This window comes from Cheilinus undulatus, linkage group 8 (assembly GCF_018320785.1).
Source record: "Cheilinus undulatus linkage group 8, ASM1832078v1, whole genome shotgun sequence".
NCBI classification, from domain to species: domain Eukaryota; kingdom Metazoa; phylum Chordata; class Actinopteri; order Labriformes; family Labridae; genus Cheilinus; species Cheilinus undulatus.
This window is the reverse complement of record NC_054872.1, coordinates 54,219,246-54,234,253: the sequence shown is the minus strand read 5'-3', so window position 1 is coordinate 54,234,253 and position 15,008 is coordinate 54,219,246. Positions and strand designations below refer to the sequence as shown.

General features: G+C 38.6%; 1 protein-coding gene across 1 annotated transcript in view; it reads left to right on the top strand.

The window, feature by feature from the left end:
- Positions 1 to 255: 255 nt before the first annotated feature.
- The window catches only part of tg (thyroglobulin), a 55,165-nt gene continuing 40,412 nt past the window's right edge, over positions 256 to 15,008 (top strand). Inside the window, exons 1-9 of the mRNA XM_041794315.1 lie at positions 256 to 325; positions 1,976 to 2,084; positions 2,552 to 2,649; positions 2,777 to 2,932; positions 3,966 to 4,056; positions 4,134 to 4,240; positions 8,324 to 8,467; positions 12,520 to 12,705; positions 13,252 to 13,754. Of these exons, the coding sequence (XP_041650249.1) occupies positions 256 to 325; positions 1,976 to 2,084; positions 2,552 to 2,649; positions 2,777 to 2,932; positions 3,966 to 4,056; positions 4,134 to 4,240; positions 8,324 to 8,467; positions 12,520 to 12,705; positions 13,252 to 13,754 (1,464 nt within the window). The remainder of the gene's footprint in view (positions 326 to 1,975; positions 2,085 to 2,551; positions 2,650 to 2,776; positions 2,933 to 3,965; positions 4,057 to 4,133; positions 4,241 to 8,323; positions 8,468 to 12,519; positions 12,706 to 13,251; positions 13,755 to 15,008) is intronic.

The window sequence follows — 15,008 nt, the reverse complement described above, 5'->3', positions numbered from 1 at the left end:
TGATGTGGACTAACACGGTGACCACTGAACCGGCTTACTTCTGTTTCAGAGATCCTTTCCTCCAATCAGAGGGCTTCGCGGCTCGCCGCCCGCCTCACGAGTCGTGGTCGAGGACTCGTGGTTCCAGCGTGGCGAGCAGATGAGGGCGGAGAAGAGGAGGAGGAGGGTTTTAGGTGCCGGACCTCGTCACGCTGACTCAGCAGGTCTGCAGGTTTATAAGCGGGTGGAGGTGCCGGGTCCGTCACCACGGGAACCATGGCCTGGCTGCTCTGCATCTGCTACGTCCTGGTCTGCTGCCCGCTGCTGCTGCAGGGCAAAGCTTCAGGTAAGAACACCTGGGCCTTCATCATCATCATCATCATCCTCTGCCTAATGCCTGGCCTGGACAGCCCAGCCTAAACCTGATACCAGGGTGACATCCTGGTTCTACTGAACTAAAACTCATCACACAGTTAGAGCAGGGCTGGGCAGTTATGGCAACTATCACAATCAGGACTGGTTGAACTTTGACCCTGGACGGATTAATGAGGGATTATCCCTGTAACTGTTCGTCTAATCCTAAAACAGGCGCTGATATTTGAAAGTTCAGCACTTTGAGGATGTTATGATGTGAATAATCTATGAAAACATCTCTTCAGTCCAGCGTTACTCAACCAAAGAGCCAGACTGTTCAGGAGCCACGCTCTAAGGGGTGAAAAGTGGCAAAAAAAAGCTTAAAGTGGCCATAAGAATAAGTTGATGGTGCCAGAAAATGGTCAAAAAGCAGCAAAATTGTGTGAAAATAGGGAGAAAAAGTGAAAAAAATGGTCAGAAAGAGGCAAAAATGGGTGAGAAATTACAAATAAAAGGGTTACAGGTGGCAAAATATTGAGTGAAAAGTGTCAAAAATGGGCAAAAAGCAGTGGAGAGTGGCAGAAATGGGCAAAAGAGGAAACAAGGGGAGTGGTTGTGTTTTCATTTTTAGGTCTTCATTTTGCTTCCCAAGATTATGAGGAAACTTAGGATTTTTAGTTTTTATTTCATATTTTGACCTTTTAAATTCATAATTTTGACCTTTTCTCTCATACTGTGACCTTGTTTTTCACATTTTTTAAATTTGAAATCATACCTTGACCTTTAAAACTCCCAACTTTGACTTTTAATCCCATATTTTCACTTTTTTAACTCCTGGTCAAGAATTTTATCTCATATTCTGCCCCTTAAGAGTTACAATTTACAATTTCATCTTCTATTTTGACCTTTTAAACGCTTGATTTTGTATTTTATCTCATATGTTGACCTTTAAACTCATGCTTTTAAGTCTTTATCTCGTATATTTGCCTTTAATAAAACTTATTTTGACTTTTGATTTTGTATTTTGACTCTTAGGACTTATAAAACTGACTTTTTATCGCAGATTTTGAGCCACTGATTTATTTTTATTTGTAAAGGTGGCAAAAAATGGTGAAACAGGGCAAAAACGGGAAAAAAGTGGCAATAAAAGAGGCAAAAATTTTGGAAAAAAGGAAACAAGTAGTATTTAATGCACAAAGGCAGCTTATTTGGACAAAAAGTGGCAACAAATGGTAAAAAAGAGCAAAAATTGGATAAAGTGTCAAAAAAAGTTGCAAAATGGCCAGAAAAAAAAAGGAATAAGTGGTATTTAATGGACAAAGGTAGTTCAAAGGGGTGAATGTGGCAAACATTGTAAAATAGCTAAAAAGTTTCCCTTTTTGAAGGTTTCTGGGGGAATAATATTGAGAATTAAGACATAAAAGAGCCCCAGGTGGAGTATCAGTGCTGTAGACAGTTTGATGCCGCTGTAGTCATTGACCTGTCTAAACTGTGTCATCACACACCCCCAGACTGAGTTCTGGCTGTGAACTACAGTCCTACATTAATATCATCGCCAGCTGGAATGAATTTGTAAAAATCGGCCTATCGGATGTTTGCACAAAGCCGCCATGGTGAATCCCTGTTTCCTGTTTCTGTGCAGAGTACCAGCTGGAGGCAGAGACCCGGAGCCAATGTGAGTTGCTAAGGGGCGTGGCTGTTGCCAACCAACAAGGCGACGCCCCTCACTGTACGGAGGATGGGAGGTTCAGGTGTGTACCTGCAGCATGTGTTACTACTTCCTGTGGCGATGGCGTTTAAACCACTGGGACTCCAGCTTTTGTGTTTTATGGGTCTAAATGAGATGAAAGCGTTCTGATGGGTTTAGATTTAAACACAGCTCAGATTTTAGCATCACTTCTGTCATGTGAACCCCATTAACCCATTAAAGCCTGAAAACTCTAATCTTTCGGAACTGAAATGTTGATTTCACTTTCTACTGAAATCCCAAAAAATCCAAATTTGCATAAATTTAGCATTTATATTTCTTGTATCTCATTTGATACATTAGGTGTTTTTGGTAACTGATAATCTACTTGAATGCATTTTTATCAGATCATATTCAGAAGTCTTTTTTTAGTGATTAATGATCATATTGATTAGATAGCGGTATCATAAAAGTATGTATCAGATATGAAACGACAGGCTTTAAGGGGTTAAACTGAATTCACGTCTCCAGGCCGGTCCAGTGCAGTCGTCGGGGTCAGGAGTGTTGGTGTGTGGACGCTGAAGGACAGGAGGTGGCCGGGACTCGAACCAACGGCTCCACTCCTCACTGTGAGAAAAACATGCTTAGCACATGACACGAATAATCAGATGTTACTGATGAGTGACCTCGGTGTCATTTTCACACTGAGAGTCAAATAAGAACTAAATATCAGTATTTCTGTCTCTGCCTCTGCAGGCGCGTCTCCCTGCCAGCTCCAGTCCGTCCTGCGTTGTTCTCCCTCCGGCCTCTTTGAGTCTGTTCAGTGTGACTCCAGCAGGGGGCAGTGTTGGTGCGTGGATCAGGACGGTATGGAGCTCTACGGGACGAGGCAGAGCGGGACACCTCAGCGCTGTACGGACAAATATTAGTCAAACTCCTACAGATACAGAGCTGTGAGAAAGGCTCTGCTCCTAATTCATTATTTTTATCCATAACGGTCACTCTCAGTGTTTCAGATCATCAGACTAATGTCAATATCAGACAGAGATAACCTGGGTAAATACTAAAGTCAGCGTTTAAATGATGATTTCAGATCATCAGACTAATGTTAATATCAGACAGAGATAACCTGGGTAAATACTAAAGTCAGCGTTTAAATGATGATTTCAGATCATCAGACTAATGTCAATATCAGACAGAGATAACCTGGGTAAATACTAAAGTCAGCGTTTAAATGATGATTTCAGATCATCAGACTAATGTTAATATCAGACAGAGATAACCTGGGTAAATACTAAAGTCAGCGTTTAAATGATGATTTCAGATCATCAGACTAATGTCAATATCAGACAGAGATAACCTGGGTAAATACTAAAGTCAGCGTTTAAATGATGATTTTGTCTGTTAAGGGAAACAGCCATCCAAACCTACCTGGTCCTCCTTAAATCAGGACTAAACTGTGATTAACCACATGTTCTGTGTGAGTTATCAATGTGATATTTATGGAAGTAAATCAGTGCCATCTGAGTTTGAAATTGAAATTTTTAACACTGATTTTTTTTCATTGTTGAATTTTTAAAAACTGATTTTTTTGAGATATTGAATTTTTTTTACACTGAATTTATTTTTGCATTGGATAAAAATTCAGTGGCAAAAAATGGTGATTATTTGATGGGTTTTCACATTCAAAATCCAATTTTGATGCTAAAAAATGAAGTTTTAGAAATTCAAATTCAAACTCAGATGGCACTGATTTACTTCCATAGATATTTACTTTAGTTTGATGATCTGAAACATTTTAGTGACAAACATTTAAAAAAGTGAGAAATCAGGATCCTTTCTCATGGCACTATAACTCTCTGCTGTCACTAAAATGTCCCAGATGGACAGGAACCTGAAAAAAATCATTCTCATAACCATGACTTCCCTGACCTTTGACCTTCAGGTCCAGGCAGCTGCCAGGTGAGCCCCGTTCAGTGTCAGTTCATCAACATGACAGACAGGAAACAGCTGGACCTGCTGCACGCCTTCAACAGGTAGGTCACCTGTCTGAGTCTGACCGCCATACAGGTGTGTTCACCTCTGTGACAGCCTCTGTATGTTTGTGTTTCAGGTTCCCAGAAGCCTTTGAGACTTTCAGCAGCTTCAGGAAGTTTTTCCCGATGGTGTCCTCCTACTGTTTCTGTTCCGACAGCCGTGGCCGAGAGATGGACAAGACCGGTACGAACACGTGGTCTTAGAAATGGTTTTATTGATGGAGAGGGACCAGGATGTTTGAGAAGTCTCAGCAGGTAGGGATGAAGACCTGAATCTGGAACAAACATGGCACCAGCCCCCACACGCCCAGAGACAAGGTCCCTGGTGATCCTGCTTTACACTCATTATTTATACTAGGTAGAGGTCTTTAATTTAAGGACTAAAGTCTTAATTATACTAGGTAGAGGTCTTTAATTTAAGGACTAAAGTCTTAATTATACTAGGTAGAGGTCTTTAATTTAAGGACTAAAGTCTTAATTATACTAGGTAGAGGTCTTTAAGGACTAAAGTCTTAATTATACTAGGTAGAGGTCTTTAATTTAAGGACTAAAGTCTTAATTATACTAGGTAGAGGTCTTTAATTTAAGGACTAAAGTCTTAATTATACTAGGTAGAGGTCTTTAATTTAAGGACTAAAGTCTTAATTATACTAGGTAGAGGTCTTTAATTTAAGGACTAAAGTCTTAATTATACTAGGTAGAGGTCTTTAATTTAAGGACTAAAGTCTTAATTATACTAGGTAGAGGTCTTTAATTTAAGGTCTAAAAGTCTTAATTATACTAGGTAGAGGTCTTTAATTTAAGGACTAAAGTCTTAATTATACTAGGTAGAGGTCTTTAATTTAAGGTCTAAAAGTCTTAATTATACTAGGTAGAGGTCTTTAATTTAAGGTCTAAAAGTCTTAATTATACTAGGTAGAGGTCTTTAATTTAAGGACTAAAGTCTTAATTATACTAGGTAGAGGTCTTTAATTTAAGGACTAAAGTCTTAATTATACTAGGTAGAGGTCTTTAATTTAAGGACTAAAGTCTTAATTATACTAGGTAGAGGTCTTTAATTTAAGGACTAAAGTCTTAATTATACTAGGTAGAGGTCTTTAATTTAAGGTCTAAAAGTCTTAATTATACTAGGTAGAGGTCTTTAATTTAAGGACTAAAGTCTTAAGTATACTAGGTAGAGGTCTTTAATTTAAGGACTAAAGTCTTAATTATACTAGGTAGAGGTCTTTAATTTAAGGACTAAAGTCTTAATTATACTAGGTAGAGGTCTTTAATTTAAGGACTAAAGTCTTAATTATACTAGGTAGAGGTCTTTAATTTAAGGACTAAAGTCTTAATTATACTAGGTAGAGGTCTTTAATTTAAGGTCTAAAAGTCTTAATTATACTAGGTAGAGGTCTTTAATTTAAGGACTAAAGTCTTAATTATACTAGGTAGAGGTCTTTAATTTAAGGTCTAAAAGTCTTAATTATACTAGGTAGAGGTCTTTAATTTAAGGACTAAAGTCTTAATTATACTAGGTAGAGGTCTTTAATTTAAGGTCTAAAGTCTTAATTATACTAGGTAGAGGTCTTTAATTTAAGGTCTAAAAGTCTTAATTATACTAGGTAGAGGTCTTTAATTTAAGGACTAAAGTCTTAATTATACTAGGTAGAGGTCTTTAATTTAAGGTCTAAAAGTCTTAATTATACTAGGTAGAGGTCTTTAATTTAAGGTCTAAAAGTCTTAATTATACTAGGTAGAGGTCTTTAATTTAAGGTCTAAAAGTCTTAATTATACTAGGTAGAGGTCTTTAATTTAAGGACTAAAGTCTTAATTATACTAGGTAGAGGTCTTTAATTTAAGGACTAAAGTCTTAATTATACTAGGTAGAGGTCTTTAATTTAAGGACTAAAGTCTTAATTATACTAGGTAGAGGTCTTTAATTTAAGGACTAAAGTCTTAATTATACTAGGTAGAGGTCTTTAATTTAAGGACTAAAGTCTTAATTATACTAGGTAGAGGTCTTTAATTTAAGGACTAAAGTCTTAATTATACTAGGTAGAGGTCTTTAATTTAAGGACTAAAGTCTTAATTATACTAGGTAGAGGTCTTTAATTTAAGGACTAAAGTCTTAATTATACTAGGTAGAGGTCTTTAATTTAAGGACTAAAGTCTTAATTATACTAGGTAGAGGTCTTTAATTTAAGGACTAAAGTCTTAATTATACTAGGTAGAGGTCTTTAATTTAAGGACTAAAGTCTTAATTATACTAGGTAGAGGTCTTTAATTTAAGGTCTAAAAGTCTTAATTATACTAGGTAGAGGTCTTTAATTTAAGGACTAAAGTCTTAATTATACTAGGTAGAGGTCTTTAATTTAAGGTCTAAAAGTCTTAATTATACTAGGTAGAGGTCTTTAATTTAAGGTCTAAAAGTCTTAATTATACTAGGTAGAGGTCTTTAATTTAAGGACTAAAGTCTTAATTATACTAGGTAGAGGTCTTTAATTTAAGGTCTAAAGTCTTAATTATACTAGGTAGAGGTCTTTAATTTAAGGACTAAAGTCTTAATTATACTAGGTAGAGGTCTTTAATTTAAGGACTAAAGTCTTAATTATACTAGGTAGAGGTCTTTAATTTAAGGACTAAAGTCTTAATTATACTAGGTAGAGGTCTTTAATTTAAGGACTAAAGTCTTAATTATACTAGGTAGAGGTCTTTAATTTAAGGACTAAAGTCTTAATTATACTAGGTAGAGGTCTTTAATTTAAGGACTAAAGTCTTAATTATACTAGGTAGAGGTCTTTAATTTAAGGACTAAAGTCTTAATTATACTAGGTAGAGGTCTTTAATTTAAGGTCTAAAAGTCTTAATTATACTAGGTAGAGGTCTTTAATTTAAGGACTAAAGTCTTAATTATACTAGGTAGAGGTCTTTAATTTAAGGACTAAAGTCTTAATTATACTAGGTAGAGGTCTTTAATTTAAGGACTAAAGTCTTAATTATACTAGGTAGAGGTCTTTAATTTAAGGTCTAAAAGTCTTAATTATACTAGGTAGAGGTCTTTAATTTAAGGTCTAAAAGTCTTAATTATACTAGGTAGAGGTCTTTAATTTAAGGTCTAAAAGTCTTAATTATACTAGGTAGAGGTCTTTAATTTAAGGTCTAAAAGTCTTAATTATACTAGGTAATGGTCTTTAATTTAAGGACTAAAGTCTTAATTATACTAGGTAGAGGTCTTTAATTTAAGGACTAAAGTCTTAATTATACTAGGTAGAGGTCTTTAATTTAAGGTCTAAAAGTCTTAATTATACTAGGTAGAGGTCTTTAATTTAAGGTCTAAAAGTCTTAATTATACTAGGTAGAGGTCTTTAATTTAAGGTCTAAAGTCTTAATTATACTAGGTAGAGGTCTTTAATTTAAGGTCTAAAAGTCTTAATTATACTAGGTAGAGGTCTTTAATTTAAGGTCTAAAGTCTTAATTATACTAGGTAGAGGTCTTTAATTTAAGGTCTAAAAGTCTTAATTATACTAGGTAGAGGTCTTTAATTTAAGGTCTAAAGTCTTAATTATACTAGGTAGAGGTCTTTAATTTAAGGTCTAAAAGTCTTAATTATACTAGGTAGAGGTCTTTAATTTAAGGTCTAAAAGTCTTAATTATACTAGGTAGAGGTCTTTAATTTAAGGTCTAAAAGTCTTAATTATACTAGGTAGAGGTCTTTAATTTAAGGACTAAAGTCTTAATTATACTAGGTAGAGGTCTTTAATTTAAGGTCTAAAAGTCTTAATTATACTAGGTAGAGGTCTTTAATTTAAGGTCTAAAAGTCTTAATTATACTAGGTAGAGGTCTTTAATTTAAGGTCTAAAAGTCTTAATTATACTAGGTAGAGGTCTTTAATTTAAGGACTAAAGTCTGAATTATACTAGGTAGAGGTCTTTAATTTAAGGTCTAAAAGTCTTAATTATACTAGGTAATGGTCTTTAATTTAAGGTCTAAAAGTCTTAATTATACTAGGTAGAGGTCTTTAATTTAAGGTCTAAACGTCTTAATTATACTAGGTAGAGGTCTTTAATTTAAGGTCTAAAAGTCTTAATTATACCAGGTAGAGGTCTTTAATTTAAGGTCTAAAGTCTTATTTATACTAGTGAGCGGTCCCAGTCTTCTTTTTTCAGTCTTTGTTTCCTAGATCTTTTCTTACATATATTTTAGTCCATGATGATCACCATGGTGACTGTAGAGATGATGATGACAGTGGTGATAACCATAGGTGGTGCCTTCCTGTCCAGGTGTGGAGCTCCTCCTCTCTGAGGTGTATGACTCAGCGTTCTCTGGTCTGCGCTCCGGTCGCTCTGTCTCTCAGACGAACATCTACAGAGTCCTGCAGAGGAGGATGCTGGGAGTCCGCCTGGCCCTCACTGGACACTTCAGATGTAAGCTCACCTACACTCATTTAGAACGGGTCAAACTGGTATTACACGCTGGAGGATTCAAATAGGTTTACACTGTGAAACAATCCTCCTCTGCACTGGTCAGCCTGGTTTTACACTGGTTTAATGGTTTACACTTGATTAGCTGGTTCACAGTGGTAATAAAAGTTTGAACTGGTTTAAGTGATTAACTCTTGGAAGACTGGTTAAAATCAGTTTAAAAATCAAATAACTTCTTTGTAGGGATCAAACTGGTTTAAACTGGTTCAATCGATTAACATTAGATTAACTTCCTCAAATACATTTAAACTAGCTTAAACTGGTTTAAATGATTTACACTGGGTTAACTGGATTAAATGAGGAGGGCATAGGCACGAATGGATGGATGAGGAGCAGGCAGGCAAATGGATGGATGGGAGGAGGCTGGATGGATGGATGGGAGGGTAGGCACGGCGGATGGACAAGGTGGACCCAGGCCAGGCACAGATGGATGCGCAGGTGGGCCCAGATGCACAGGCGCGGATGGACGGATGAGGAGGAGGAGGCGTAGGAATGGAATGGATGGATGAGGAGGGCCTTCAGGCACGTGGACGAATGGATGGATGAGGGAGGCCTAGGCGCACGGCACGGATACGGATAGGACGAATGGACGGATGAGGAGGGCCTAGGCAAGGCACGAATGGATGGATGAGGAGGGCCTAGGCACGGCACGAATGGATGGATGAGGAGGGCCTAGGCACGGCACGAATGGATGGATGAGGAGGGCCTAGGCACGGCACGAATGGATGGATGAGGAGGGCCTAGGCACGGCACGAATGGATGGACGAGGTGGGCCTAGGCACGGCACGGATGGACAAGGTGGGCCCAGGCACGGCACAGATGGACGAGGTGGGCCTAGGCACGGCACGGATGGACGGATGAGGAGGGCCTAGGCAAGGCACGAATGGATGGATGAGGAGGGCCTAGGCACGGCATGGATGGATGGATGAGGAGGGCCTAGGCACGGCACGGATGGATGGATGAGGTGGGCCTAGGCACGGCACGGATGGATGGATGAGGAGGGCCTAGGCACGGCACGGATGGATGGATGAGGAGGGCCTAGGCACGGCACGGATGGATGGATGAGGAGGGCCTAGGCACGGCACGGATGGATGCATGAGGAGGGCCTAGGCACGGCACGGATGGATGGATGAGGAGGGCCTAGGCACGGCACGGATGGATGGATGAGGAGGGCCTAGGCACGGACGGATGGGTGAGGTTGGCCTAGGCACGGCACGGACGGACGAGGTGGGCCTAGGCACGGCAGGGATGCAAATGAAGGAGCACAAGTGCAGGAATGTGACGTAGCGTGAAGTAACAACAAAAGGACCTGCCTCAGAGAGCCCATCAGGCAGCAGCTGCATGCTAGAGACAGCAGGATCCCAGTCTAGACCACATTTCTGACCAGTTTCTGGCAAAGTCAGGCTTTGATGACAGTGAGAGGTTTTTGGTTTGTTTTAGTCACAAACAGCAGCTGACAGGATAACAATCACCTTTCATCCTCTGTGCGTAAACAAGAGTGCCAAATACGTGGACAGGTGTGAGCCGGGGTTAATCACATGGCTGATTTAACCTCTCTGATTATAAAATTATAATGCCAAACTATCATCCACTGAAATAACTTACCTCTAATTCTATTTCATGTCACCAAGAAGTGAAACTGTGATCTTGATCGCTGACGTTTGAATGGAGCATCGTTTATTAATCCTGAGGCGTTTTCACCTCCAGCTCTCATCAGGTGGTTAAAATCGCTCTCGTCACGGTAAAAAAAAAACAACTTTTAGCTGAACATTTAATCCTGCTCTGGACACATGAGAGCTTGTCCGGTGCATCAGGCATCCAGGATTACGCTGAGAAAAGGTACAGCTCGTGGCACATAAAGCTAAACTCTCCGCTATGAAGCGCTGTTTCTCCCTCTCTCCTCACCGTCTCTGTGTAGGTCATGTAGCTGATTCCAGGTCAGGGGAAACCTTTCTGGTGTCAGATCAGATATCCTAGAAATCTAGAACTATTTTACAGCCTAAAAAACAACACTGATGCATACTGAGTCATCAACAGAGGACGCTTCGTGTGATGACGTCAGCGCGTGACGTATCCATGCTCTGGCCTGGATGCGTTGAGCAGTGTGAGTGCAGGCCAAAGCGGGGACAGGGGAGGGGGTCAGATGGGCTTCAGCGACGTTAGAATGGGCACAGTACAGGTGGCCTTAAACTATCTTAAACTGGTTTAAATGATTTACACTGGGTTGACTGGGTTAAATAGATTAAACTATCTTAAACTGGTTTTAATGATTTACACTGGGTTAAATAGATTTAAACTATTTTAAACTGGTTTAAATGATTTACACTGGGTTAACTGGGTTAAAAAGATTTAAACTATCTTAAACTGGTTTTAATGATTTACACTGGGTTAAATAGATTTAAACTATTTTAAACTGGTTTAAATGATTTACACTGGGTTAACTGGGTTAAAAAGATTTAAACTATCTTAAACTGGTTTTAATGATTTACACTGGGTTAAATAGATTTAAACTATTTTAAACTGGTTTAAATGATTTACACTGGGTTAACTGGGTTAAAAAGATTTAAACTATCTTAAACTGGTTTTAATGATTTACACTGGGTTAAATAGATTTAAACTATTTTAAACTGGTTTAAATGATTTACACTGGGTTAACTGGGTTAAAAAGATTTAAACTATCGTAAACTGGTTTTAATGATTTACACTGGGTTAAATAGATTAAACTTTCTTAAACTGGTTTTAATGATTTACACTGGGTTGACTGGGTTAAATACATTTAAACTATCTTAAACTGGTTTTAATGATTTACACTGGGTTGACTGGGTTAAATACATTTAAACTATCTTAAACTGGTTTTAATGATTTACACTGGGTTGACTGGGTTAAATAGATTAAACTATCTTAAACTGGTTTTAATGATTTACACTGGGTTAACTGGGTTAAAAAGATTTAAACTATCTTAAACTGGTTTTAATGATTTACACTGGGTTAAATAGATTTAAACTATTTTAAACTGGTTTAAATGATTTACACTGGGTTAACTGGGTTAAAAAGATTTAAACTATCTTAAACTGGTTTAAATGATTTACACTGGGTTAAATAGATTAAACTATCTTAAACTGGTTTTAATGATTTACACTGGGTTGACTGGGTTAAATACATTTAAACTATCTTAAACTGGTTTTAATGATTTACACTGGGTTGACTGGGTTAAATAGATTAAACTATCTTAAACTGGTTTTAATGATTTACACTGGGTTGACTGGGTTAAATAGATTAAACTATCTTAAACTGGTTTTAATGATTTACACTGGGTTAAACAGATTAAACTATCTTAAACTGGTTTAAATGATTTACACTGGGTTAAATAGATTAAACTATCTTAAACTGGTTTTAATGATTTACACTGGGTTACAAAGATTAAACTATCTTAAACTGGTTTAAATGATTTACACTGGGTTGACTGGGTTAAATAGATTAAACTATCTTAAACTGGTTTTAATGATTTACACTGGGTTAAACAGATTAAACTATCTTAAACTGGTTTAAATGATTTACACTGGGTTAAATAGATTAAACTATCTTAAACTGGTTTAAATGATTTACACTGGGTTAAATAGATTAAACTATCTTAAACTGGTTTAAATGATTTACACTGGGTTAAATAGATTAAACTATCTTAAACTGGTTTAAATGATTTACACTGGGTTACAAAGATTTAACTATCTTAAACTGGTTTTAATGATTTACACTGGGTTAAATAGATTTAAACTATCTTAAACTGGTTTTAATGATTTACACTGGGTTGACTGGTTCACATAGATTGATCCATCAAACACTCCTCCCTGGTACAGGTAAACCAGTTTGATTTTTACTGGAAGAACTGGCTCAAACTAAAAAAAAAACTCCTTCTGTACACACTCAAACTTTTTCAGACTGGTTTAAACTGGATTAGCATCTTTTCTACCACTATGTCCTCTCTCTCTCCTTCTTAGGCCCCTCCCCCTGTGAAGAGGAGCGGCGAGCAGCGATGGAGGCGTCCAGCGTTTGGGTGCCGTCCTGTGAGGAAGGCGGAGCCTTCAGCTCCAAACAGTGTCATCAGGGAGGGCAGTGCTGGTGTGTCGACCCCACAGGGAGGGGGGTTCCTGGGACCCGGCAGCTGGGGGACTCCCTGGTCTGCAGTGAGTGTCCCAGAGAGGACAGAGGACGGAGACGTGTCTCTAGGACACTCTCTGACCTTTGACCTTTTCATCTAAGGCTATAAAGTCCTGAAAAGGCGAATCCAGAGAGAGACTTACATGTTAGAAGGCTCCTCCTACAAAGTTTATTTTGACTTTAAATAGAAACATTATTCAGAAATTTATGCTGGAGTCACTGTTTACTATCTTTAACAGATTTTTAATCATTCCTGTTAAAGTTTGATGATTTTTGGCTCTCAGACTTTTACTGTGTGTGTGTGTGTGTGTGTGTGTGGGGGGGGTGACAGAATGTTGGGACTGTCTCAGTGAGATAAAGTTTCGAGCACTGCCAGGTCTGAACGGAGGAATCAGAGCCCAAAATCTCTACATCATGCTCTCAAAAATGTGCTTTTGAGTTTTGTAGCAGTAATGACTCCATAGTCCTGGTCTTTCTTCCCCTCCACTGTCTCCTTAAAACATGGAATTTGACTCTGATGTCAAAAATGCAGCTTTACAAATTGAAAAATGTGTCCGAACCTGTCTCTGCAGGTTCATCTCCCTCTGACTGCCCGTCTCAGCGCCGCCTGGCTTTGTCCCGCCTTCTCTCTGGTCCCGCTGATACTCCTCTCAGTGCCTCCTCTGTCAGCGATCCGTCCTCCTGCCTCCCTCTCCTCCGTCCTCTCAGAGATCTCCTCCCAGTGGAGGCAGATCTGAACAACTTCTTGTCTCAGCTGGTCCAGGTCCTCCACGGTCTCTTCCCCTCGGTGGGCGGAGCTCTGCAGGCTCTGGCTCGCTCCTCGCCTCGCCGCTTCCAGGAGAATCTGTTTGGAGGGAAGTTCCTGAAGAGCGCTGCCTCCTTTAACTTCAGCGGGGCAGTGGGAGCTCAGGGAGCGCTCGGTCTGGGCCACCTGTCCTCTCCCGGCGTCTCCTTCAGCCTCCGGAGGAACCGCCAGCTGGTGGAGTCTGTGAGCAGGGCTCTGGAGGACCCAGCCTTTCTCTCTGCTCTACAGCAGACCCTGAGGGGGCGGAGCCTCTCAGCATCACTAGACCAGGTCCTGTGGGTTCCTTTTACTCTAACAGCAGTGATTTTAAAATCACAGATGTTTACCAAAGAGCCGCAGAGGGAGTCAGAATAGAAACTAGATAAAAATGCAATTTCAGCTGAAATTGTGTGGCGATGCTTAAAATAGCTGAAAAAGCAAAAAAAAAAAAGCAAAAAATAGCATAAAAAATCCCTGAAAATAGCACAACATAGTTTAATAACATAAAATAGTTGAAACTAGCGTATTTATTTATTTATTTAAGGTTTATTTAATAGGGAGAGATGCAATAAACATAGACAACTGAGAACAGGCATCCCATGCAGGTATCATAGTGTTTGTAGAGAATGCTAATTTGCAACACCCGTCCCTAGAAGGGCTTTTGTGAGAATAAAAAGCTAAAACAGTTGATTAAAAAGGAAAAAATGACTGGGTACAATAGAGACAGTAAAAAACACATTAAACAGTGACGATGTTACAGAAAATCAAACATGAGAGCAGCTCTGTTGTTAAAATAACCAAGATTTGGTAGCTCTCTTCTTAATATAAATAGTACAAGTAGCTAAAAGGTATAAAAATAGCTAAAAAGCATAAAAATGGTTGAAAATTGCATAAAAGCTGAAGAGTGAAAAATGTAAAAAAAAAATAAATAAATAATAATAATTAAAAAAACATATAAAAAGAGATCCATTTAGAACTTTGTCTCCAGATTTACTCTTCAGCACATTGTTTTATAATATTGTTCAGATGAGAGCTTTAAAACCATAAATCAAAGCCACTTGTATGTGACAGTTTAAGAGAGTGTTGATGTGTGCCTGGAAGACTGCCAGGTTGCTATGGTGATCAAAGCCTGTATGACATCATAGCTAATCAGTCACACTGAGATCAAAGCTAATTAGTCACACCTGTGAAAGCTTCTGTAAAAACAGCTCAGAAAACTGAGTTGAGTGGCCAGAACATGCACTCAAACAAAGTCCATTTAAGCTGTAGTTGTGAAAGCTAGCGGAAAACCAAAGGTATCGTGAGAATCAGCAGAAGTTGCTGCACGCGGTGATATATTTTTTATGTGTGGGAGGTGAAAAATCACGCTTCAAGAGTGAGTTAAAAAAGTGGTTCAGAGAGCTCACACTCAGGAATCTATGTTTGACAATTGTATTGATGCAGATGGGGAGCTGAAGGGATGCCGGTCACGCTTTGAAGCTGATTGTGTCAGAACTGTTGATCCTTTTGATGTCAAATCTTTTTTGTGACCAAGAGGAGATGTGT